General features: G+C 42.7%; 1 protein-coding gene across 7 annotated transcripts in view; it reads left to right on the top strand.

Annotated features, from left to right (window-relative positions):
• Positions 1–848: 848 nt before the first annotated feature.
• AOAH (acyloxyacyl hydrolase) overlaps positions 849–27,601 on the top strand; it is a 99,402-nt gene continuing 72,649 nt past the window's right edge. For 5 of the 7 annotated variants that reach the window (XM_080975917.1, XM_080975914.1, XM_080975911.1 and 2 more), the window contains exons 1-4: positions 2,828–2,865; positions 9,080–9,280; positions 11,733–11,848; positions 25,820–25,915. In XM_080975917.1, the coding sequence (XP_080832043.1) occupies positions 11,734–11,848; positions 25,820–25,915 (211 nt within the window). In that variant the 5' untranslated portion in view covers positions 2,828–2,865; positions 9,080–9,280; position 11,733. Of the gene's footprint in view, positions 974–2,827; positions 2,866–9,079; positions 9,281–11,732; positions 11,849–25,819; positions 25,916–27,601 lie in introns of those variants that run through there. The other 2 variants (XM_080975913.1, XM_080975912.1) reach the window with 2 other exon arrangements.

Below are 27,601 nucleotides of genomic sequence, written 5' to 3'. Positions count from 1 at the left end.
TCACAGTGGTAAACTCGAAATGTTTTCCTGTGCTATTATGATATATCTCTGTCTGTGCATTTATGGCAAATGTTTCCTGCTTACAAACACAAGGAAATAACCTTTTATTTAAACTAAGGCTTGCTTGGCTTATCTTGCTTCCAGGTGTTTCTTAGCTTCCTACAATCTTCAGTATTGGGAGGGGAGAGAGACTTTCTGCCTTGCCCCAGCCCCCAGCCCTGGGAGCATTTGAAAACAGCGGAATCAGCGGGGAAGAGAGGAGTTCAGGGATATTTTTAAAAATTTTATAAGCTTGTTTCTCAGTTTGATCCCTTTACATGGTTTTGTATGTTTTGTGGTACTTTATGCATTGTGCTTTGCTGTTATTTTTATTTACAGATTAGTAATTCTTTGTAATTGATAAGTGTAAACTGTTGAATTATTATTTGCTGATGTTTAATTTTACTGTTTAACTATTGGATTCTAATGGATTATTCAATATTGCTTTATTTGATAGAAGTTGTTTATTTAAAAGTTATCATTTGTTTTTATATTGGGTCAGATTGTTACTATTAATGTTTGCTGTTTTATTATTATCATTATTGTCATTTGTGTCGGAAGCTGCCCAGAGTGGCTGGGGCAACCTAGCCAGATGGGCAGGGTATTATTATTAATAATCATAATTAATAATAAATACAAACCTCAACCCTCAGATTGCTAGTATGCAGAGACCCTAATTCTCTATGGGCATTTATACAATAGTCTCATTTTCAATATATTATCTCAGGTGAGTAACCTGCAGCCCTTGGACTCACTTCCAAGGAGGAAGAAGGATCACAGAGGGAGGTGAAACAGATGACGCAATGGAAGGAAGGCGGCCGGGAGAAAGTCCTTTGCAAGAGGCCAGTTTGGACCTCTGGCAAGAAGAATCTGTCCTTTCCCTGGCAGCAGGCAGGGCCGGATTTAGGTTTGATGAGGCCCTAAGATACTGAAGGTAATGGGGCCCTTTATATGTCCAGCTGTCCTTTGTCAACAACAAATTGCTGCTGTTTTTTGTGTTGAATATCTGCTATATGGTAATTTATGGACCTAAGGTAAAGGTAAAGGTACCCCTGCCTGTACGGGCCAGTCTTGACATACTCTAGGGTTGTGCGCTCATCTCACTTAAGAGGCTGGGAGCCAGCGCTGTCCGCAGACACTTCCAGGTCACGTGGCCAGCATGATGAAGCTGCTCTGGCGAGCCAGCACCAGCGCAGCACACGGAACGCCGTTTACCTTCCCGCTATAAAGCGGTACCTATTTATCTACTTGCACTTAGGGGTGCTTTCAAACTGTTAGGTGGGCAGGAGCTGGGACCAAAAGACGGGAGCTCACCCTGCCACAGGGATTCGAACCACCCAACCAGTGCAAGTCCTAGGCACTGAGGTTTTACCCACAGCGCCACCCGCGTATTTATGGACCTAATAGGTATCTAAAGCCAATTGCACATAACAAAATATGTATTTTATCAAAGTACAGTCATACCTCGTGTTAAATATGCTTCGGGATGAATATTTTCGGGTTGCGCTCCGCGGCGACCTGGAAGTAACGGAGTGTGTTACTTCCGGGTTTCGCCGCTCGTGCATGCGCAGACACTCAAAATGACGTCACGCACATGCGCAGAAGCGGCGAATTGCAACCCGCACACGCGCAGAAATGGGTTGTGTTTGCTTCAGGATGCGAACGGGGCTCCAGAACGGATCCCGTTCGCATCCAGAGGTACCACTGTAATTATTACAGCCAGTCCATGCAGAATGTAGGCACCCTATATGTAGAAATGAGCAAACCAGTGACATTTTAGGGAGTAGGCTAGCAGGCCATTACTTCATCATAGGAGCCTACACAACACAAAACACTGTTGCTGTATGTAGGTTTTATTTTATTTGTTTTTTATCTTACATTTTGGAAATGTACATCCAGGTTTTTTTCCTTTAATTTTTTTGGGGGGGAGCCCAAGAGAGTGGGGCCCTAAGCTATAGCTTGTTTAGCTTATACATAAATCTGGCACTGGCAGCAGGTGCGTGGGGAGCAAGCGAGAGAGGTAAGTGTGTGGGAATGAAAGAGAAAGGGTGGCTCGCCCGCTTTTACATCTGGCCTCCCATACTCCTGGGCCTGTTCCTGCCCACAGCAGGAATAAGTCCCACTCTGTTTTGAAAGTGCCAGTCACTGCAAAATCTAGGTATGGTTCCTAGGCAGATAGAGCTGGAATCTAGACACATATAAAAAACTGTGAAAATGCTTTTTTTTAAAGTGTTTTGAAAAATACATTGAATTTGCCATTAGCTTGCCATTGCCACCTAGTGTCACATTTGTATAATGTACGTAAAACACTTAAAACGTTATAATAAACTGGTCTTTCTTTCTTCTTTCAAACCTTTCCCTCGCCCCCACGATTTTACCTTGCCTCAAAACCAACTGGAATTAGCCTCCTGTTGGGCTTGATAATCACTGTGCAAAATTCCTTAGCTTCTTCTTGCTAGCGGCTACCTGGCGGAGCACATTGTAGTTGGGGCATCGCCTACGCCTTCAATTTTTGGGTATTCCGTTAAAGGAATCCGGCGGTCGTGGATCCTGTCCGATGCCTGTGTGGCGGGGACCATGGCACGACCCTCGGAGACATCAGGGGAGAGCTTATAGTTGGATTAGCATCAACAGGCTCCACCTTCTGGTGAATAAACCCCCTTTTTAGACTCACCCCTCTCCGAGTGGGTGGAGTCAACTGACGTGATCCAATGCCTAAGCCAATACCTTTTCACTTGCTGTAATCAATAAAGTTGTGGCCTTTTCTTGCCCATATTTACATCTGTGTAGCTGAGTCCAGAGAGAGAATCAGAATAATAGCACTGAGTGAGTTTTTTGAGCTTTCGTTTATTGTTGCTGCTGTTATTTCACTACTCCTGTTAAAAAGAACCTTTTCATTATGGCTTTCACGTACAAAGAGTTGTTTCTGTGCTAAAAGGAGGGCTTGTTAAAAGCGCAGAGCACGTAAATGGGGATAGATCAATTGATTTAAAGCAGAGGGAGATGAGAGAATCTAAAATCGGCTAATGCAAGTTCCTATATCCTCCTCTCCTGCCGGCACACACGCTTTAATGAACTTTGTGCCAAGAATACATATCAGGATGTGTGCGACAGAATGTAATTATTCACTGGACACTGTTAGAAGTGTTTTAAAGTGTGCCCAAAGTGATAGAATTGTGTCTCAACAGGTATTATAACAAGATGTGTACATTTGTCGGAAATGCTGTTTAATTGAATTGGCTAGTTAAATCCCCTGAAAAGGACCACGGGAAGGTCAGTAATGAGAATGCTACTCAGTCAACCAGGCAGCCGTCCCACAGAGCACAAACGCTTCAGCCTTGCGAGGCGCGATTTAATGATACTAGCAGGAGCTTGTAAAGCCAGAGACTTTGTGGAAACTTTTTACATTAAAGCAAGAAAGCTGCAAAGATTAATACCTTTCCAATCTCCCCTTCCTTGTTTACACCATCTTCCATCGATTTCCCTGCATTGACTTCTGCAGGGTAAATGAGAGAAAAATTGAGTTTGCTATCTCTGAGGGTTGCTTCGTGTGAGCTGTTTGTATACTTAGTTGGGGTTCCAGAGTCCAAAGCTGTGTTCTGCTTCAGATCAGAGGCGAATAGGATTGTCAAATATTTTAGTTGCCTTGCTCTTCTGCTTGTTCAAACCTGAGTGGGCAATGTTGCTTATCTCCATGCCATGGTAAGCTGGTTTCTGCAGATCAAGCTATTGTTAAAGGTACATGGACAAGATGTGTCAAGTTTTTAAAGTCACTTGACAACTCTAGATGGGAATTGAGCCTGGGTATTTCTGTCCCCAGCACCACTTCTCATGTGGGTACTTTCCATCAAGATATAGTATTATTGTGTGTAGAATTAGATGCCGGATTATGTAAATCCCCAATATCATCATTCCCTCTAATAGTGAACAGTGGTTGAGTGTCTATCAGTTTGGAAATAAACAGAGATATAAGGCAGTGGTTTCTAGATACAGTGGTACCTTGGGTTAAGTACTTAATTCGTTCCGGAGGTCCGTTCTTAACCTGAAACTGTTCTTAACCTGAAGCACCACTTTAGCTAATGGGACCTCCTGCTGCCGCCACGCCGCTGGAGCACGATTTCTGTTCTCACCCTGAAGCAAAGTTCTTAACCTGAAGCACTATTTCCGGGTTAGCGGAGTCTGTAACCTGAAGCGTATGTAACCTGAAGCGTATATAACCTGAAGCGTATGTAACCCGAGGTACCACTGTACTTAGGATATCATACAACTTATTTCCCTGTGCAGTTAGCAAACACGTGCATATATATCTTGGTAAAATGAAATAGAAATGGTGCTTTTTAAAAAACTGCAAGATGGCAAAGAAACACACAAGAAAAGAGGCTTGAATGCCACCTTGAAAGCTTCTTGATTGAAAGAGCAGTATCTGGCCGCAGGAACATCTCACTCTTGGGTAGGCTCAGTCATGATTGCTCATAAATGCTTATTTGTTCTTGAAGCAATTTTCCTGGGTCCCACGAGGCGGTTATGTCACCATAAAGGGAAAATTGGCAAGGACCAGGTTTTGTCCATTTCCCTAATGGTGTACGAGGACCTGAGGCTTTCAAACATGGGGAGCTGGTGTCAGGATGTGACCTAAATGCAGTTATAATAGACGTGAAAAAGGACAGAAATTGCAGAAGGAAACAACTGGAGCAGAAGGTCACTTGGCTTATATTCTTTGTGAACGACTTGGAGGTTTCATCTACAGATAAGTGGTATATAAATATTGTTAAATAAATAGGTGAGTTTAAGGGGGATAAATTCTCCCTACACCATACAGGGGTGTGTCGGGAAGGGAAGTAAACGGAGTCGCCTAATGCTTCTCTCCTCAAGTCACAATCATATGTTGCATCAAGGGGGTTGAAATGTTCCTTTGTCAAGACCAAAACGTACATTTACTCAACCAATCAATACAAGAATAGCTGAAATTGCCAGTTTCAAATGGCACTTCTTCTTTGACTACCTTCCTATCCCCTCTGTCTCAAGATCACCATCAGAGTTTGATCAGGGCGATAGTATTCCTCCATACTTAAGTTCCCAGTTTTGGCTGGCATTTCTATACATAGTGAATTTGTGGGATGATTTAAGTTTTATTTGGGGGAAGGAGCTGTAGGGTCTCTGACATACAGAGCAACCTTTCCTGCAACAAATATGTGTGTGTGTGTGTGTGTGTGTGTGTGTGTGTATTGTTATCTAAAATATGGTCTGAAGCTCAACATCAAAAAAACGAAGATCATGGCCATCACCTCCTGGCAAATAGAAGGAGAAGAAATGGAGGCAGTGAGAGATTTTACTTTCTTGGGCTCCATGATCACTGCAGATGGTGACAGCAGCCATGAAATTAAAAGACACCTGCTTCTTGGGAGAAAGGCAATGACAAACCTAGACAGCATCTTAAAAAGTAGAGACATCACCTTGCCAACAAAGGTCCGTATAGTAAAAGCTATGGTTTTCCCAGTAGTGATGTATGGAAGTGAGAGCTGGACCATAAAGAAGGCTGATCGCCGAAGAATTGATGCTTTTGAATTATGGTGCTGGAGGAGACTCTTGAGAGTCCCATGGACTGCAAGAAGAACAAACCGATCCATTCTTAAGGAAATCAGCCCTGAGTGCTCACTGGAAGGACAGATTGTGAAGCTGAGGCTCCAATACTTTGGTCACCTCATGAGAAGAGAAGACTCCCTGGAAAAGACCCTGATGTTGGGAAAGATGGAGGGCACAAGGAGAAGGGAATGATGGAGGACGAGATGGTTGGATAGTTTTCTCGAAGCTACCAGCATGAGTTTGACTAAACTGTGGGAGGCAGTGGAAGACAGAAGTGCCTGGCGTGCTCTGGTCCATGGAGTCACGAAGAGTCGGACATGACTAAACGACTAAACAACAACAATATTGTTATCTGTGGATATATATATATAGATAAAAAGATCCCACTGAGTCATTCTTCTATGTTCTGCTACTTCTGCTCACTTGCTCTCTCTAGTCACTCAGCACCACAAACGTCAGTTCCTCCATTGATTTGAAACTTCTGCTATTAGTACATGAACAATTCACATTGTTTCCTTCTTTGGGTGTTCTTTCCATGTGTGTTTCCATAGATGACCTTTGGATATCTTTAAATAATATATTCTGTATGCTCACTTACAAGTTCTACTATATCTCAGTTCAGATAACTTGAAACATTTCGCCATCATCTCTTAGACGTAGCGAGTTATCGCCAACCAGGGAGCCGCCTTCTAGCAGTGCCTTGGTCTTATCCAGATTGAGTTTCAGTTTATTGGCTCTCATCCAGCCCATTACTAAGGCAAGACAATGGTCTGGCACATCCAATAATGCATTGGTAGATGACAATAGCAGCAGCACTGATAGGGTTCTTCGCTTATTTTCCTCCAACAGCCCTGTAACATATTCTCTTTCCAATACAGTTCTCACTCTGTGGTCACCTATGTAGCCATAGCAGCATAGGATAGAGCTCTCAGTAGGCTCGGGTTTAGCCTGAGGCTTGCGGAAGTGCAAAAGCCTTTAGAAGAACCCTAGAAGGGGGATTTAGAGTGGGTTGGAGTAGCTAGAAAAGGGATATATAAATATAAAGCTGCCATCCCATTCATTCACTCTTTCTGTGGGTATTTTCTTGTCTTAGAAGGAAGAGCTTTGAAGTCTCCTTTCTCTCTCTTTCTCTTTTTCTCTTTCTCTTTCTCTCACATACAACCCAACAACATTTGAGTGTCTCTGTTTGTGATGTTCAGTCCATGAGAGCTGCTGGACAAAACAACTTTAGCAACACACAAAATGGAAATAGCAGCAGGTTGAGGGAAACAAATGGTTTGCAGAACTGATGAAAACATTTATGGGGGAAACCTAAGTTGGGAAGATGTCCCCCGCCTTAAAGAAGCCCAGTGAGAACCAAGTGCATTCAATGACCACAGAAAGTCTGCTGACACTTGGGAGCGAGGGGGAGTGAGACCTGTTGGAAGTGGAATGGAAGGTTGTCTCCTGAGCAGTAGCAATGCAAAATGTAGCACTTTGTTGTAGGCCATCATCTTCAAATGCTGAGGCTGAGAGAGTATCAGTTTACCTAAGGCCACCTTTAGAGTGAAGATCTGGGCCAGGGGCACACACAGCCACAATGCCGCAACATCTGTTAAATGGATTACAGTGGTACTTCGGGTTACAGACGCTTCAGGTTACATTCGCTTCAGACTCCGCTAACCCAGAAATAGTACCTCGGGTTAAGAACTTTGCTTCAGGATGAGAACAGAAATCGTGTGGTGGCGGTGTGGCAGCAGCAGGAGGCCCCATTAGCTATAGTGGTGCTTCAGGTTGAGAACAGTTTCAGGTTAAGAACGGACCTCCGGAACGAATTAAGTACTTAACCCTAGGTATACCACTGTATTGAATATTGCTTTGGCCAATTTACCGTAAATTGTGTGTGTTTTTTTAACTGTCATATTTTTTTTCCATTATGGCATATTTGTATGGGATGGTATTGTTATGGGATGTGTGATCTTTGTTGCAGGTTTTGCCGTTTTTATGGCTTGCAAACTCCGTCGCGTGCAGCAGTGTTGACAGGCAGCGAACAAATTAAAAATGAAATAGAAACGAACATCTCTCTCTCCCCTTCCTTGAAAGGGTCAGAGAAGGATCACTGTTTAAGTGGTGGCATTAGGATATGTTGCGTTCAGGAAAAATGGCCTCGGAGATGAGAAATGTACCTTGAAAGCTTCATATTCTGAAAGCATTGTTTTTCTGAGTAATGCCTTTCAATTTAGGGCCTACAGCTTTAACAGACTTCAAGGTGTTGTGGGTCATAATCTGATGTGCGTTTAAAAGGTTCTTCAGAAGATTAAAGGATGTATAGGCCTTATAATGTGCTGCTACCTTAGCAAGAATTTCAGCTGAGAGGAAGAAGAAAAAGAGATCAGTGGACCCGGTACAGAAATGTCATTTTGCATTTAGAATACCTGGCTGACTGCTATGCACCAACGAGGCATCCATTTTTCACGGTTGCCTGTACATTCTCTCTCTTCCTTTTTAAGGGAATAGTTTGAATAATCCATATACAAAATCTGACAGCAGCACTATCTTTAAAAGTTCACAGCTGCCAAGAAAAATATATTTGCATGACTAAAGAACGGGAAATGCATTAAATGTTTTCTGTTTATTTGAACTTTGGCATTTTCCGGTGTCCATTGGGAAAGGTCTACAGGACAAAAGCTATTAACTGATCAACCTTATTCATCACCGTGACTCCGACACCGACAATTTACCTCAGGCTTCCTCAACCTCAGCCCTCCAGATGTTTTGAGACTACAATTCCCATCATCCCTGACCACTGGTCCTGCTAGCTGGGGGATCATGGGAGTTGTAGGCTAAAAACATCTGGAGGGCCAAGGTTGAGGAAGCCTGGTTTACATGTGTGAACCTGGATTTATTATTAATATTATTAAATGTATTTATATTTCACCTTTCTCCCAAGTTGGCACCTGCAGGAACAAGGCTTAGAAACAGGGTCTCAGGTGGGAGAATACTGGAGCCTCAGGGTTGGCCCTTCAAGTTGCTCACCGGGAATAGAAATATCTTGGCAAGTGGGGAAGATCTTGCCTGCAGGCTGGGACAACCTTGCCATGCAAGTAAGTCATGCAATGCTCCCTCTTTATTTGTATTCTGTATACAGTGGTACCTCGGGTTAAGTACTTAATTCGTTCTAGAGGTCCGTTCTTAACCTGAAACTGTTATTAACCTGAAGCACCACTTTAGCTAATGGGGCCTCCCGGTGCCGCTGCGCCACTGGAGCACGATTTCTGTTCTCATCCTGAAGCAAAGTTCTTAACCCGAGGTACTATTTCTCATTAGCAGAGTCTGTAACCTGAAGCGTATGTAACCCAAGGTACCACTGTATTTGCAAGACACATTGCTGATGTCACTAGAGACTCATAGGATCAAGGGGTAAGGCAAATTTTGAATTGGTCAGTAAACGTATCTCTGCCTCATGCTTTGGTTTCAGATGAATGAAGTTTATGAGAAAACCCCAAACAGCGAACTTTGCTGCCGGGTTACACACCCTGCTAACCCAACCACACTTGTCAAGAAAAGAGGAAGAGGAAAACGAAGACTGAGCCAGTTCTGTGAGAGACTCCTCTTCTCAGGAGGCATTTTTTCTTCACTGTTGCTGTTCTATTAGGAGAGACTGCTGCAGAAACTACTGGTAAGGCATGCGGCTTTTGCTGCTGGGTTGCTTTTTGGTGACGTAGTTTGTATTCATTTCCACCTTCAAACCGCTTAACATGGCTGCACTGCGATATAGCTTTGTTTACATTAGGGCATATGACATGCAACAATTGCAGAAAATTAAAAATAGCGCAATAACAAACGTTTCTGAATATATTCACAAGGTTGGTGTTGAAGCGTATATGCCAAAATTATTACAGATATGAAATTATGTGTAGTAACGTGCATTGCTTAGACGGGTGACCATAAGCTAAAGGTATTTCATATCAATTAGAATTAGAATTTGGAGGAATGTATAGGATGGGGGAAGGGGAAATAATTAAATATGTACTGCATGCAAGCCAAACTGTGCTGTAATCTATGGGTAGTATTCTACCATATACCTCATTTCTGTAATCAAAAAAGACCGCATAAAAATTGCCATGTTTCTTTTTGGCTCTTGCTACTTTCTGTGTCAGTTTTTCCAAAATGCTGTTGGCAAAATTGCATTATACCATGGCTCCACCATTAATAATTGTAATGATTCCCATGTCCTGGCAATAGTTTTTCTTGCAGCATTAACTGCTTCTGTCATTAGGGTGGCACTTCTCTTGATTCTAAGAGGGGCTTCTGAGGGCAAAATTCACCATCCACAGTTGTCCCTGACAAAGAGCTACTGTGTTTGGAGAAGCACTGCCTGCTGGTTTTTTGCCTGTCATTGCATCTCTTTGCATCAAAATCTAGTAACCGCTTTGTTATTCGCTTTGCTAGAGACAACTGCTGCTGTGTGTAGTTCTTTTTTTAAAAAAATATTTTTTATTAAGTTTTCCATTTAACAATCCAATCATATCACATTAATTATTCCAAATTATACCAATACATATCATAAAGTCCAAATATTTTGCCAAATTATATATTTTTGTTGGGGGTTCCCATGCTTCGAGTTCAGTAAGGGTCCAGTCATCTCATATTTCTGCTGCTTTTAGTGTTCACCAGTCCCATCTTTCAATCTTCTTGTTGTTATCCTTTTTCTTCTTAATAGCCTCTGAGTTGTTTCCACAGGCGAGTTAAAGTAAGCAATATTATGCTTCTGTGTGAACTTTGTAAGGCTCTCCCTTTTTTAAAAAAAGCTGGTAAGTCTTTTGTTTGCAATAAATTCTCACACGCTGATCCAAAAGTCCTCCTCAAGTGGCAGACGCCATCATTCTCAGTTCCGATGAAATAAAATCTAGGCGTTTGCTCATTAATTTTCCCAGACAGGTTGCATCATAAATTAGGCTTTCCAGGGAAGATTTGCCAAGTCGAACTTAGAATACAAACTTAGAATACAAACATGATAACAGCTGCTGTGTGTAGTTCTAGATCCCATGACTGAAGTTCAGCATGCAACCATATCCATGTTTTGGGGGTGGGAAATTAAAAGTAGTGCACGAAGAGAGGAATGCATGAGAAATTCAACTGAGTTCACAATTAAATGTGAATTTGCCAAATTCATACTTTTCAAAACAAGATGAGAACCAAAACAACAGCTATCCTTTGAAATTTGCAGTTATCCTGATTTTGTAACACAGTTCTTCAGCCAAGTAGTGTGTACAAAAATGCATAGGGATGGCGCTGTGGTCTAAACCACTGAGCCTCTTGGGCTTGCCAATCAGAAGATTGATGGTTTGAATCCCCACAATGGGATGAGCTTCCATTGCTCTGTCCCAGCTCCTGCTAGCAGTTCGAAAGCACACCAGTGCAAGTAGAGAAATAGGTTCCACTGCGGCAGAAAGGTAAACAGCATTTCCATGCACTCTGGTTTCCGTCACGGTGTTCCATTGCACCAGAAGCGGTTTAGTCATGCTGCCGCATGACCCGGAAGGCTGTCTGTGGACAAACGCTGGCTCCCTTGGCCTGATAGCGAGATGAGCGCCGCAACCCCATAGTCACCTTTGACTGGACTTAACAGTCCAGGGGTCCTTTACCTTTACACAAATGCATATACCAGGGTAGTGTGCATATAAGTGGATACAAAAATGCATTGTATTGGGGGAAATTGCTTTGCGATATTGTGCATATTAGGCAAAATAACATACAAAGGTGTTTATATGCTAGTGAATTTCATGATGGCTTATAAAAAATTGCATATTGATGTGGAAATGTGGGGAGCTGAATGTAAGATTGGGAAAACGAGAAATTGAGAGAAACCGAAATGGATAGATTCTCTGTCCTGAACACATGCACGCATTCACACAAACCCAGTGAGAACATGCGGCTGGAAGTTTGGTTCTTTATTGGCAAAGCACTCGGTTACCTCAGCTCCTCAGGTGCAAGAACCACATGCATTGGTCCTGCACTCGGGTCTCCCTCCATGAAATTAAAGGATGTCAGTCCTTATGAATTTCACTTACATCAATGCTGATTTTGAGAAATTTCCCCCCACCCTTCCTCTATGTTTTTACTTCCAGAATGAGAGTGAGTTGGAAGATGGCTCCTTCCTTCAACTTCATGCTCCTCTTCGTGCTTTTGCTGAAAGGCGCCTCCCTCGTTCCAAATGTCCAAAACAAGCAGCATAGCTGTATAGGTATGTGCTGATTTCTTATTTGTTGTATTTATTTAAAACAGCTCTTCATAAAAATATCCCAGATGATGCACTTGTACCTTAAGGGAGAGTGCAGCCACATCCAGAACAGACAAGCCATCTAATTCCCAGACCTAAGAACCACCCCCTCGCAACATCTCTGTTTCATCCGGCACACCCCTGCAACAAGGACTTGGGCAGCCACGCCTAATGCAGTTGCATCTTGAGCACCTTCCCCACAAAGTGGACATTTGGGACTGAGGGGTAGCTCCCATAAGCCTCTAGCCCATAATAGATAATTTCCAGGAGCAACTATGGCTTCTTTCAAGTCACCTCCCCGTCATGCAAGGAGATGCACCCACTCTCTCAAATTCATCATGATGTACAAGGGTTGCGAGACCCTATAGTTAGCCGCACAGCTTCCAGCATCTTGTCCAAATTTTCAGGCCTCAAGAACCGAAATTGATCCCATAGAACAGGGACCAGCAAGGTTTATCTTGTCTGGGCCGGATCGGTCCTGCGGAGACCCCTCCATGGGTCGGATCATGTGTATGTGAGAGCTCGCGTGCCTGTGATTTTCATTGTCTGCTCAGACGCTGTTTTCGGCACCGATTTAGCGCAGTGTGCGAGTGGGCAGCTCAGTTTGGGGGTGGCTCGTGGGCTGATCAAACGACCTCCACAGGCCACTTCTGGCCCATGGGCCTTACGTTGCTGATCCCTGCCGTAGAATCAGACTATACAGTGGAACCTCAAAGCCGAATGCCTTTGGACTTGAATGTTTCGGCTCCCAAACGATCAAAACCCAGAAGTGATTGTTCCGGTTTTCAAACGATTTTCAGAAGCTCCTGCAGCCAATCAGAAGCTGCGCTTTGGAAGCTGAACGCTTTGGAAGTTGAACAGGCTTCCAGAACAGATTCAGTTCGACTTCCAAGGTACGACTGTAATAATGCTTTAGATTCAATGGCATTGAGGCTAGACAAAATATCTGTTAATTTCTGTTTCTCTCTGTTTCTCATTTTTCCACTCTTAAATTCACTTCTCCACATTTCCGCAGCAATTTGCGATTAACACCCCCCCAAAAAACAATCCCCATAATAATTCATTGGGATTTAAGTGCAATTTCTCCCAGTAGACACTTTTCTGTATGCACATCTTTGCAAGCAATCTTTATGTTCACTTTTCCCCAACACATACATAAATTCAGAGCAGTGCAATTTTCAAAGTTTAATTGCGTTTCACATCTTATATTTGTTCATAAAGTGTGACTTAGTTACTTCTCATTAAAACACAAAGAAAATTAATTTTCTTTGCCATCCCTAAATGGATAGGTGCCTAGCAAACATGTTCCATAGCCCATCTCCAAGGCTTCCAGCAGCCTTTCGATTTGGGCAATTGCGAATAAACCCCTCACCACTCAGAAATGTGCTGATGTAATGGCGGTAGAGAAATAATCCTTTCACTGGCACACAGTAGTGAGATATTTTTTTCAAGCATGTAAATGTCCCAGTTTTATGTCCAAGCAAACATAGAATATAGTTTTTGTCCATTTTCAATCTGTAAAACTTTTTAGCAGCCATCTCAGCTAAAATAATACAGTGGCACCTCGGGTTAAGTACTTAAGTCATTCCGAAGGTCCATTTTTAACCTGAAACTGTTCTTAACCTGAAGCACCACTTTAGCTAATGGGGCCTCCTTGGATGAGGGAAGGTATAGAAATTTTAATGATGAGGTTGATGATTATAATGTACTTTTATCCCATCATGATGGCCACAAATGTAGTTTACTTCTGCATTTTTTCAGAATTTCCACCCTGTGTTCACTTGCCTTTTGGAGTATGTTCAGACATTTTCCATCCAACTATAAAATGCTGTTGTAAATCTGGTCTGTTCTATGTAGACAGACAAAGCCCTGTTGAAATTTCTAAGGGCTACTGTACCTTCAATGAATTACTTCCTGTTTGCATGTTCAGTTTGTTTTTTTAATTGTTCCTTCCTCATCAAAGCTGGGATATTAGTTATGAGTTGCTTCTTAGTCAGTTTGTGTTCACTCTTCAGAGGATTTTAATTACTGGTTTCCTTTCAGCATTTTTTTTTTTTTAGGGCAAAATCACAACACTGTTCTACTAAAAACAACAACACACAAATGAGTGGGGAAATGAAAGAAAACCAGTAATGACTAACTGTCATTAGCAGGAAAAAGTAAAAGGCTGACCCTAGATGGAGAATTTTTTTTTAACTGACATTGGAAGGGGTCACTGCTGAACAGGGGTGATCTTCTGAGTAAACATTATAGATGATTGTTGGCCGTAGGGGAGAGCATTGAAAGTTAATGTAGCCTTATATTCAGTGCTGTGTTGAATTTTAATTTCACTTCTGGCTAATTGCAGAATAGCAATGCCTCGGGGTCTCTAGTGCGCTAGCAACCCTTGCTTATCAAAGTGAAAGTGGATTTAGTATAGCAAGTGCTTGCAAGACACATACAGTGGTACCTCGAGTTACAGACGCTTCAGGTTACAGACTCCGTTAATCCAGAAATATTACCTCGGGTTAAGAACTTTGCTTCAGGATGAGAACAGAAATCGTGCGGCGGTGGTGCAGCGGGAGGCCCCATTAGCTAAAGTGGTATCTTAGGTTAAGAACAGTTCCAGGTTAAGAACGGACCTCTGGAACGAATTAAGTTCTTAACCCGAGGTACCACTGTAAAGACTATTGCTAGTCACTTCAGAACTGCAGGCCATCTGGTTCCCAATCATGGTCTAGCTCAGGTTATTGTTGCTGCTGTTCTTACCCTGAGGAACAAGGCACATTCAGATTGGGGAATGGCATTCACCCAGCCAGCCAGCCCATGAGAACTTCAGTAGGGTTTGTTGTACAGCAGTAATCGCTTCCTTGCGATGGGTTTAATTCTGATGCCGGCTGCTGGTAGAAACAACAGAGGGGTAGGGTACACACAGTTCTAGTTTCCTCCACCCCAGGAGAGTTGCTAATCAGGGGTAATCAATAAGGATTAACAGTCTCCAGACAAAAGAGATCATGGGAACAAGCCCCGACTTGCAGTGTGTTTGCTAATTGCACAGGGAAATAAGCCGTATAGTAACTGCTACGTCTGCAGATAATTTACCTGATTATAGTCGCAATTGTGGAACTAATTATTCATTAGTAACCCCCTCTGAAGGAAAGGGGGCTATTTATAAAGTTAGCTCTTTCAGCGCCGCAGCCTCTGTATTCAATCATGGAAAGAAGCACATGTAAATGAGGCGTGGTAGATCTGCAAGAAAAATGGAGCATGTACGGGAGCAATTTTACAGGCCCCCTGCTTTCTGTGTGCCTTTCCACAACAGGGTACGCACCAGTTTGAAGAAAAGAAAAGACAAATGTGTTCTCTTAGCCACATTTTTAAACCTGTGCCTTCAGCAGGGGCGGGGGACCACTCCCATTAACTACAAATTTTTGGAATCGTTCACTTGTCAAAACTAAGGAAACGAACAGTTAAACAGTTCCCACAATCCAATAGCAAAAGCAATAGATTGCATCTCTTATGTAGTTCATTAATTGGATGCCACAAGTAAGATCCACAAATAGCTACAGTCATTTTTAAAATAAGACCATTTCTTTTTCTCACAGTTACATGGATTTTATCTGAATAAATGACATGCAACTTTTTTAAAAAATCACATTTCCTTCGTTCCAATGGTTGTTAAGCCAGCTGTCCCTGCTTAACTACGTTGGTCTTTCAATGAATTTCAATGTTGGTTCCATTATGTGACATGTATTTTGGGGAAAATACAGGGTGGATAATATATTTCATGTCTCATTTTTAGCATTGAAAAATATACATGCAGTCATATTGAAAGAATCATGGATTCCCCAATACTCAGAAATGCTTAATGACTGGAAGCACTGCAAAAACTCAGCCAAAACAGTTGCACTCAACAACTGTTGAGGATATTGGCATGCTAGAAAACATTGCTTACACCCTGTGGGGTCCTATAGTTAGCATGCCTGTCAAAACCACAATTCATTTTATGCTGAAAATCAATCTAAACTCTGAGCTTTAGCTAGTGCCCATCCAGAGTGAGTTTACTGGTTTCTGAGCAATTTATGTGAGTGTAAATCAGTGCTTGATTTGATTTAAGAATAAGAAGAAATATCAGAAAATTCTGTCCTTCCCTCTCTTCTTATTCCTAGGTCCATGTCACCATATCAGTATGAACAGTTAAGACTGCAGAGTGCACCCATAGAGTCCATTTTCAAGGGTGAAGGGCAATGAAAAGCAAGGAAGGGACGTGGAGAGGAAATTGAGGAAACAGGGAATCAGCCAAAGAGATAATGGATGCTAAACAATGGAGAAGTAGCAGAACGGGAACAAGTGTTCGTACAGGTCTTAGGGTCCTGAAGTTAATATCAGTCAAGTCAAGTCACATTTACATTGTTGCTAAAACCACAAATGGAATGAGAAATAGATTCTCAGTTATTGTCCTTGGAAAAATTGCATATTACACTAGCCTTTTGTACTTTATACTCAAAAAGCTCCAAATAGTGTGCTGTATAATATGTTCTCAGGCCAAGGTTTTGGTGCTCATCTCGCTTTATTGGCCAAAGGAGCCGGCGTACAGCATGTGGCCAGCATGACTAAGCCGCTTCTGGCGAACCAGAGCAGCGCACGGAAACGCCGTTTACCTTCCTGCCAGAGTGGTACATATTTATCCACTTGCACTTTGACGTGCTTTTGAACTGCTAGGTTGGCAGGAGCAGGGACCGAGCAACGGGAGCTCACCCCGTTGTGGGGATTCAAACCGCTGACCTTCTGATCGGCAAACCCTAGGCTCTGTGGTTTAACCCACAGCGCCACCCGCGTCCCAACAGCGCCACCCACGTCCCGAAGGTTGCTGCAGTTCAAAACCCGAGTTCCTGCATTGTTCAAATGGGGTTCCTCTGCCATTCACGGTCAGTTTGCCATTTCTTCGCGAATGTTACATTTAAACTGGGCCAATCAGCACTTCTTGTGTGTTGTGCATCACACTGTCATTGTATTAAGACGGTTATCCCCCCCCCCCCCATTATTTGTGCTTTCTGATTTGGAGAGGTGCCCAAAGGCAGGTTTTGTAAATCCTGGGGCTGTTCAATTTGATGACTGTGATAGGAATTTTGAGGTCTTAGATATATGTTAAATGTTCATAAGTGTACCAACCAAGCACGTACGTAGATCAGCACAGGAAGACCGACCTGAAACCATTATTTATTCCCAAAACTGACCAAATGTTTTCTCTGCAAAGTCAAAGGAAAATGGAAAAGCCTCACCATTGTCTTTTCCTTCACAAATCCTGTCTTAAGGGCACATTTAAGATATGAGTAGGGTGTGAGCCTGTGACCTGGCTCAGGAACTAAGTATTTATCATTACAAAAGACTGGCCAGGCTCCCCAGGCAATCCAATCAAGTGACCATTAAACAGGTAACCTGTTTAGACGAGATAAACAACGCACTCAGATTTCTGCTGTAGACCGCCTTTTCTGTGGTGTAGGTATGATGTATGGAGGGGTGGTCTTGAGCTCCAGGGCAGGGAATTTAAAATGTCTATATAAGGGCAGGCACACCTTTGTTCTGGGTTCCTCCTCCCTCCTGCGTGTGGTGAGTGAGGACCCTGTTGCAACAGATCAATAAAGATCAGGCTTACTGGCTGCTTTGCTTCTCAATATTATCTGGTTGGCTTCTGTTATTTTCTCCTACCAATCGGGAACCTACGTAAGGACTCTGTATGGGCTCTTGGATACCCCAGAAGGGGAAAAGGGCAGATTTTTGTTTACAGCATGACCACAACTGATCTTCCCCTGCATGCATTGAGTGTGTTGCAGAACACAGTTACAGCCCCATGTATGCCAGTACAACTGGCTTGAAGAACACATGAACCGAGAGTTGCAATACAGTACAGGGCTTGCTTAGCAAAAAAAAGGTGGTGAAAAAGTGTTCTCTAACTGCAGGAAGTTTCCCAAACATACAGTACTAGCTTTCTAAATGTTGACATTTGAGGTGCCATTTCCCATTTAATGGTAACTGAAATGCAAGTCATCTGTTGCAATACCTCCAGAAATAGCCCACTGCCACTACTGACCAACATGTACACCGTTTGGATATGTTGTTTTTCAACAAGCAATATTGGTCATAGAGGCAGTGGGCTATTTCTGTAGGTATTGCAACAGATGACTTGCATTTCAGTCATATGCACTTATGGAATTTGAAGCCTTAAAATGTCCCCTAAGTCCTCAGTACTTGAGGCAGGCATAGGCAAACTCTTGAGGCAGGCATAGGCAAATGTTTGGGACTACAATTCCCATCATCCCTGACCACTGGTCCTGTTAGCTAGGAATGATGGGAATTGTAGTCCCAAACATCTGGAGGGCCAGAGTTTGCCTATGCCTGACTTGAGGGGATAATTTTGCCTACAGTGATTTGGGCACTTGTCCCCACTGCCATTTGGGTGTACTTTATCCCCTAATGAGGAACAATCCAGAAATGTGTTGGGTATTACAAGTGATAGTGAATCTTATTTTCTACAGATGGCTGCTTTCCTTCAGGATTTCCACAGGGCTGTGTTAGACTAGTAGGAGTTGGTTCTTGCTGTGCTTCTCAAACTATTTTGAATCCAGAGGTTCTGTTTTATGGAGGAAAGCAGTACAAAATCAGCTGCTTCATTCAAATTTGTATTTCCTACAGATTTAGTTGCACAGAGGCTAGCGGCAGGTCTGGGATTTCATATCCAAAGAAGACAAGCAAAATAAACTATTTGTTCTGTTTCCATAACGATGCAGAGCTTTTGAAAACAGATAATTCGTTTGTATAAAAACCATCATTTTCCCCACAGTCAGGAGGCAATGGGCTTTTTTATATCTGCCCTTATTTTCCATTGAATTTTGAACCACATTTGATTGCATGGAGCTCTGTCAGTGTTTAAATAACTAGGATAGCTCATTCCCCTGGAAGGCAGATAGGAGATGCAAGTTATCATATTACAAAGCAGACCTTTGCGGCATGTTTATATGTGGCGGATGCTCCTGGGAGACCTTGTGCGTGGGCTACAGCACGCTTGTTTTGCATGTGGGGCTTTGGAAGCAAACCCGTCAGCAGTAACTGTCACACCGACTGCTACATTGGGGAAATCAACGTAGTTACTAGACTGCCCTACAGCTGGGCCCCTGCAATGCAGAGAAGCTCAGGAAGCCGTGTTGAGAGTTGAGGGACTCCCTTGCTTTTGTGGAAGTCTCCGTGATGGAGGGGCACAGGAACAAGCCTGCAGATCAAACCTGAACGTAGCGTTCCTGAAATATACTCGGAGTCCTGTAGTGGTTTCGTGCTCTTTATTGCAGCTTCTAAAACAGTGATTCAATTGCCCCCCAAACCTCAGGCTTTTATATACATTATTTACACAATGAGTCCCATCTGATTGGCTGATTCTGCTTCCCTCCTGAAGCCTGATTGGTCTTCTCCTGTAGGCCAATCAGTTGTTGCATTCTAGGATCCTACCAGCCTAATAGGCTGATTCTGCCTCTCTCCTGGAGCCTGATTGGTCTTTTCCTGCAGGCCAATCAGTTGTTGCATTCTAGGATCCTCCTTGCCTATTGTTCTAGGATCCAAGCTTAGTACATAACAGTTCCCTTGCGGAAAGGGTCTTGGCTCACTGGCAATGAACGCAGAAGATCCCAGGTTCAGTCATCACCAGGTTGAGCAGGATCCCTGAAGAGCCCCTGCCGGTCAGTATAGATCCAGGGGTGGGGGACCTTTTTGGACTAATGGGTCAGGACCTTATTTTCCCCCATGGCCCCGGGGCCAATTCTGCCAGGTGGGCCCAACAACCCACTTCTCAGTAACCTGATATCATAATGTCAATATTATGTTCTGAAGTTCTCACCCTGGGCCAGCAGGGGGATACTGTAGATAGTTATGCAAATAAGGGATTGAAAGTGACGTTCAGTGATTGGATAGTTTTAGAAAATTGTTACAGTTACGTTGTGCTGGAGCTCTATATAAGCAGGCTGACTGAACCCTTCAGTTCAGTTCTGTCCTGGCCTGTGAATAAACAAGAACTGTTTGAAGAATCGCTGTGTCGTCTGATACGTTCACCCACAACTTAACAGTCGACACTTAGCAAAGTCCCTTGCACAGTGCTCCCCAAGTGCCCAGCTTCCTGGCAATTGAGCACAGGGCTCGCAATTTTCAAATTGCTCTGTGAAAAACGTAAGAAGAAGGGTTTGTCCCCGTGTTCATAATCACCCACACCCACATCAATGAGATGTTTGGATCAGGTCAGTGGATCTGCCACCTTTCAGGAAATTATTCTCACAACATCTTTCAAACTTCTGGGAGATTTAAAACTTCAGAATCTGTAACTGAATTCTGGAGCCACCTTTTCTTTCCGGACTGGACTCTAATCCTCAGTTAAAAGTTGGATTTATTTTAATTTTAATTTTTTACTTAAGAATAGTCACGGCTGTCATGGGATGAGGCTAATAAGCCCAGAGCCAGGTCTGCACAGCTGACTCAACGTGTTTGTATATGTAGATTGGAACCAACCAGAACTGTGATTCTGAATGAAGCCAGCACTACTTAGAAACCAACTGGGCAGGCTTTCTGCGGTGTGTTGCAGTATGCCAAGAGAAGACTCTCCCATCAGCCCTTAGCCTGATATACCAGGAAAATTCATTCTTTGTCAGACAGATGCGTTCACTTTTCACTGGCTTCAAGGGCACATAGTACTGCAACCTGAATTGTAAAGGGGAAAGTGCCATGCAGGCATATGCTATTGTCTTAAATCCGTATTTTCTATTTTAACAATAAAAAATAATGTTAAGTCCTATTCCCATCTGGTTAAATTAATGTGAGCAGGATCATGCACAATGCAACTAAACCCACGTAACTATAATAACAAAGTTGGCCGCTTTTCCCCGCATTTAAAATCTCTAAAATTCTAAAAAAAGGAACTCTTTTGTGCTGGCTTTTATCTGCAGCCATTGATACCATTCTAATTAGAATTTCCTTTGTATGTTTGCTGCAGGAGTAGATTAATTTCAACAGTCTGTTCAGCTTGCCAGGGGGTTCATGGCCAGCAAACTCTCGCTCCGACTTTATTAGCTGAGATGTGATTTCCTCCCATCTAAACTCCCTCTAGTCTATTAGAAATGTCATTTTATTATTAAACACATTCTCTCTTTTTTAGTATGATAGGAAAGCAGTCTCTTGAAATGTGAATTTTTAGATTATTGCTGTTGAACAGTATGAGTATTGTATGCTCTGATCCCCCTCGTAAATTAAATGCAGGTGGAACAAACTATATCTGAAAAGAGACAGGCAGGTTTATTAATGCTCAGGTCTGGCTGCGAAGGGATGATAGACGTTGTAATACCGAGACACTTCTTGAAATAAAAATGCTCCTTCATCCTGTCAAGGAGTGAAAGTCATTGTCAAGTGCTACCAAGAAGCCAATCTCTTAAATGTTGCTTTAAAAAAAAAGTTTTTTACAACTCCAAAGTTTTGAGATGATGAGGCAGAGTCTGTCCATGATGGAATAGTTTGGCATCTCATTCATTTGAAGGGATGAGAGTGCCCTGTTCTTGTCCAGCAGAAGACACCTTGGTTAGGGCAAGGCAGGTAGGTTTTCACAGCGCTGTGATGAACTCCTAGTGAGTAACTGGCTCTGTTAAGTTGGAAGTGAATTGAGGCCTTTTGTGCCTGTGCCTCCTATGCTCTGCACCTATCTAAGACCTTCCACCTGGTATGTTCCCTGTGCTTTGGGTTCTTCAGGCCATGAGAAGGCACCTTTGATGGTCACAGCACTGTGGCATCTGGTTCAGACAGTCCTAGGATTAGGGGGACCCTGTTCACCAACATCCAACTCAGAGCTAGGAACTTGGTCCAGCTCCTTAGATGGGAACACTTTAGCTTCTGAATCACAGTCCTGGTCACTACTGGATTCCACCAGGATCATTGGAAAGAGAAAGATATCTGTGCTTCACTGTCTCATTTAAACCAATGGGACTTAGACGTTCTTACTCTGGTTGTGGTTGGCACTGTGGTCTAAACCACTGAGCCTCTTGGGCTTGCCGATCAGAAGGTCGGCAGTTCGAATCTGTGCGACAGAGCTCCCATTGCTCTGTCCCAGCTGCTGCCAACCTAGCAGTTCGAAAGCACGCCAGTGCAAGTAGATAAATAGGTACTGCTGCAGCGGGAAGGTAAATGGTGTTTCCGTGTGCTCTGGTGTCTGTCACGGTGTCCCATTGTGCCAGAAGCAGTTTAGTCATGCTGGCCACATGACCCGGAAAGCTGTCTGTGGACAAACACTGGATCCCTCAGCATGAAAACAAGATGAGCGCCGCAACCCTATAGTCACCTTTGGCTGGGTTTAACCATCCAAGGGTCCTTTACCTTATCTTTACCTCTGGTTGAATCATGTCCTACTTCCTGGAGAAGAATGTTGTTGTTGTTGGATAGTTGGATCTGTGTTGGATAGTTGGATCTGTGTTGGCAGTCATCAAGTGCTGTACGTGCCCGTGTGAATTAGCCCTTGATATCACAGGAATAGGCAAACTCGGCCCCCCCAGATGTTTTGGGACTACAACTCCCATCATCCCTAGCTAACAGGACCGGTGGTCAGGGATGATGGGAATTGTAGTCTCAAAACATCTGGAGGGCCAAGTTTGCCTATGCCTGGTCTATCACATATCGGAGTCTAGGCATGCATTTTGCAGAGGTTTCAGAGTGCCCTTGTTAACTTGCTACTGAATTTGAAATCCAGGAAGGATGAGACAGAGGCTTGCATTCAGGATGCTGCACTGAAGACTGCAAGCGGAGGTGTTGCGACACAGGAGACCCTCTTGCTGCTGTTTGCAATAACACCGCATTGTCCGTTGGACTTGCACCATCCATGAAAGCATTGATATATCTTACGAGATATCGGCATGTCCAGAAACATGATGCAAATTTGTCTTCCAAACCCTGGCTTTCTTGGAAGCCACTAGGCGTAGTTCCTGATTGGTTCATGATGGGATTAGCAGGGATTAACTGTGCTCCCGAGTTAGTGAAATACGGTGGCATTGCACAGGGTCATCTAGCAGTCAGGACTCGGTGCTTTTGATCCTGTGCTACCAGGCACTCTGCCTTCCCTAGAAACCTAACTGATTAACAACAGGAGGAGCAGATGCAAAAGAATTCAGGGCTTTCTGTACCCTTATCAGTTGTGCAAAAGGGATAATTTCAACAGCTACACCTAATAAACTGCACCCCTGCTAAAATTCCCCCTTTTGCACAACTGTTACAGTAGTCCTGACCTCTTTTTCATCTGACCACTCTAGTTGTCTTTTGACTCCACAAGCCAATCCCTGGTCACCTAGTCCAGCGGTTCTCAACCTGTGGGTCCCCAGAAGCTGTTGCACTACAACTCCCATCATCCCTAGCTAGCAAGGCCAGGGCTCAGGGATGGTGGGAGTTGTAGTCCAACAACATCTGGGGACCCAGAGGTTGAGAAATGCTGACCTAGTCCTAATCGAGAAATCTACTATACACCTTACCAGCTAGTTGGCTCAGATCTAGGGTTTTGCAAGCTTCTGCTATCTAGCATTATGTTTTACAAGGTAACCTCATTATGTTGCAAATGGACTGGAGAAGGTTTTGATTTTATAATTCCTTCCTTTCATCTAGGAAGCTTAACTTCTTGGTATTTTCCTGCCATTGGTGTGTTGGGTTCCTCTGCTTTGCTTCTTTGACGGTTCATCAGGTATGAAGAACTTCTGGTCCAGTGTTTCTCAAACTTGGGTCTCCAGCTGTTGTTGGACTACAATTCCCATCATCCCTAGCTAGCAGGGCCAGTGGTCAGGGATCATTGAAGTTGTAGTCCAACAACAGCTGGGTACCCATGTTTGAACACTGTGCCTGGTTCCTCAGGTTTGCTATCCCTACTGTACAGAGGGCACTTCCGCTTCTCACTTCCTACTTTGGAGTTCTCAGAATAGTAAAGAATCCATAACAGATTACTGTTTTCTTTAGCTCCTTGCTTCCCTACTTCTCATACCTATAGTATGAATAGTAATCTCATAATACAAGACTCCTGATAATCTAGGTTACAAATGCACTTCAAATCATGGATACGGTAACTGGTTTGTGGAGATAAGTGTTATGTACTGAAGTTCTCACCCTGGGCCAGCAGGGGGATACTGTAGATAGTTTTCACTCAGGTCCACATATGCAAATAAGGGATTGAAAGTCACGTTCAGTGATTGGATAGTTACAGAAAGTTGTTACAGTTGCATTGTACTGGAGCTCTATATAAGCAGGCTGGCTGAACCCTTCAGTTCAGTTCTGTTCTGGCCTGTGAATAAACAAGAGCTGTTTGAAGAATTGCGGTGTTCGTCTGATATGTTCACCCACAACTTAACATTAAGCACAGTTAGAATGAGCAATGGTTTGTATCAGGAACTAAAACAGGAAAATGGTGCTGCTGAAAGGAATGGACTTCACATGAATGGCTGACTCCCGACTAGGAGATCAGAGTTTGCTAGAAAATACTCTTCTTCCTCCAACAAAGGAAAGTTTACAAAACACACTTTAATAAATAATGTTCAGACGCCCTGAATTTTCTTTTTTTTTTATAAGATATTTATTGAGATTTTCCAAATGTTACAATATAAAAAGAAAAAAAGAGAAAAAAGAGAAAAAATACAAAATACAAAATAAAAATGATTAAAAACCACTCAATTTTTCCATTACTTATTTTTCCTTAGCTTGTTTCCCGGACCTCCTCATACCTCCCTTTTTTGTATTCCAGTTCAATTTGTTGGTTCAGCAAATCCTTACCCTCTTTGTTTATCCTAATCTTTGGTCTTAAAATAGTAACGTTAGATTTTTACCTATTAACAACCCATTTTTCATATTCCCTTAAAGCATTACAGCTGGAAACCACTTAATTTCTATCCAACATCATTCTAACATTCATTAATTTTACAATATTTCTGTAGATTGTCTTTAAATTTCTTCCAATCTTCTTCCACCGACTCTTCTCCCTGGTCTCGGATTCTGCCAGTCATTTCTGCCAGTTCCATATAGTCCATCAGCTTCATCTGCCATTCTTCCAGAGTGGGTAGATCTTGTGTCTTCCAATACTTTGCAATGAGTATTCTTGCTGCTGTTGTGGCATACATAAAAAAAGTTCTGTCCTTCTTTGGCACCAATTGGCCGACTATGCCTAGGAGAAAGGCCTCTGGTTTCTTCAAGAAGGTATATTTAAATATCTTTTTCAATTCATTATATATCATCTCCCAGAAAGCCTTAATCCTTGGGCACGTCCACCAAAGGTGGAAGAATGTACCTTCAGTTTCTTTACATTTCCAGCATTTATTATCGGGCAAATGATAATTTTTTGCAAGCTTGACTGGGGTCATGTACCACCTGTATATCATTTTCGTAATATTCTCTCTTAAGGCATTACATGCCGTAAACTTCATACCTGTGGTCCATAACTGTTCCCAGTCAGCCATCATTATGTTATGTCCAACATCTTGTGCCCATTTAATCATAGCAGATTTCACCGTTTCATCCTGAGTATTCCATTTCAACAGCAAGCTATACATTTTTGACAAAATCTTAGTTTTGGGTTCTAACAGTTCTGTTTCTAACTTTGATTTTTCCACCTGGAAGCCAATTTTCTTGTCCAAATTGTATGCCTCCATTATCTGATAATAATGAAGCCAGTCTCGCACTTTGTTTTTTAATTTCTCAAAACTCTGCAATTTCAGTCTATCTCCATCTTGTTCCAAAATTTCCCAATATTTCAGCCATTTGGCCTCCATATTGAGCTTTTTCAGAGCTTTTGCTTCCATCGGTGACAACCACCTTGGGGACGCCCTGAATTTTCTCCCTCGGCAAAAAAAGAGAACTTTTTAATTTTAAAATCAATATGAGTAACAGGAATCTTTCTTTTTCTTGCCTTTGCAGGATGTGTCCTCGTGGTGTCCATAATAGAACAGCTTGCTCAAGTCCACAATTCTTCAGCAAAAGAAGCTCTGGAGAGGCTCTGTCGCTACTTACCTGGTAAAAAAGCAATGTACCATATGTTGGTCTGTTCAGTGATTATTATGAATTCACACTTGTGACTGTAAATGTTGCACTGCTATTATTAGTCGCAACTTGGCTTAATGCAACTGAAGGCTATCAAAGCGTTATACATGGGACCTATTTTTGCTTCCTTAATTTGACAGCAATTCAGTGTTTATCTTGTTTAAGGGTGTAAGAATAGCACTAGTGATTCAGAAAGAGGGCCATCGTATGTAATCAGTAGAAATGTGGTTCTTTCTCTGTATTCATTTAGGTGAGCGGTTCTCAATTTTTTTCTCTGGGCCACACTTTCAGAATAAACATTTGCTCGTGCCACACTGATTTCTTTCGTTTCTCTGTTCCAACAGTGATTCTGGATCACAACTAAGATTGTCCTCAGCATTGCTTGATGCTTTTGCTCCCAATTTAAAAATATATCTATCCATCTTCTGCAAATGAAAACACATTTTGATACTATACTATACTGTACTGTACTGTACTAAATGTTTCTTTGAAGATTCTTTGAATCTTCCTGCCACACTTGCCAACTTCTCTTGCCACACCAGTGTGGAGTGCCACACCTTTGAGAACTACTGATTTCGGATGTAGATGGAGAGGATTATTTGAGTGGTTCCTGTTGGGGAAATATGTATTACGCACACCAAAAAGTATCGTGCAAGGGAGAAGACTAAGCTAGAGCACACATCCCTGACATTAAAAGTTTATATATGCAGGGGGGTTTTGGTTGCCCCAGTCCATTCCAATATGCGTTTCTAAAACATGTGCTGTCTGCAGTGGTACAACACAGAGAAAACAAACTATTCTACACTGGTGCATGCTGAGATATGTGTGTGTTTAGTGAGTTATTCACCATGATCCCAGGATAACTTTCCTGGATTTATTATTATTATTATTATTATTATTATTATTATTATTACTATTGTTGTTGTTGTTATTTTCTGGCTTGGTGATGAAGAGATGAGGAAGAGACAAAAAAGACAGGATGTGCCCAGGCAGGTAGGAAAATATACAGTGGTACCTCAGGTTACATACGCTTCAGGTTACAGACGCTTCAGGTTACACACTCAACTAACCCAGAAATAGTGCTTCAGGTTGAGAACTTTGCTTCAGGATGAGAACAGAAATCGTGCTCTGGCGGTGTGGCAGCAGCAGGAGGCCCCATTAGCTAAAGTGGTGCTTCAGGTTAAGAACGGTTTCAGGTTAAGTACGGACCTCCAGAACGAATTAAGTACTTAACCCGAGGTACCACTGTATATTGCTACCTGTCAGGTCACAGTGGGAGTGTCTCTCGCAGAGTCCTCTCTAGCCAACTTACAGGAAAACTCTCTGAGCTTCTGCTCCAACCATGTGCCTATCTAGCAATACAGGAATTGTTGGTTTGATTGCACTTTAAATATCCCACACCAAAGAAGAGTAACAAAAAGCATCAGTAGAAGAATAATCAGAGGCAGCAATGTCTTACAAGGTACTCACTTTGGGGACGGACACTAGCTAGCTTTTTAGAAGAACTGGACAAATGAATGGAGGACGTGCTCCATCACTGACAATTTGCTGTCACGGGAAAATGTAAGGATGCCTCCTTGACAGATGCTGGGGGAGAGCTTCAGGGGACGGATCCATCACGTTCTGCTTATGAGCTTCCCAGAGGAATCTCACGGGTGA

This window comes from Podarcis pityusensis, assembly GCF_964106645.2.
Source record: "Podarcis pityusensis genome assembly, chromosome: 12".
NCBI classification, from domain to species: domain Eukaryota; kingdom Metazoa; phylum Chordata; class Lepidosauria; order Squamata; family Lacertidae; genus Podarcis; species Podarcis pityusensis.
The sequence above is the reverse complement of the archived record's forward strand: the minus strand, read 5'-3'. Positions and strand labels throughout refer to the sequence as shown.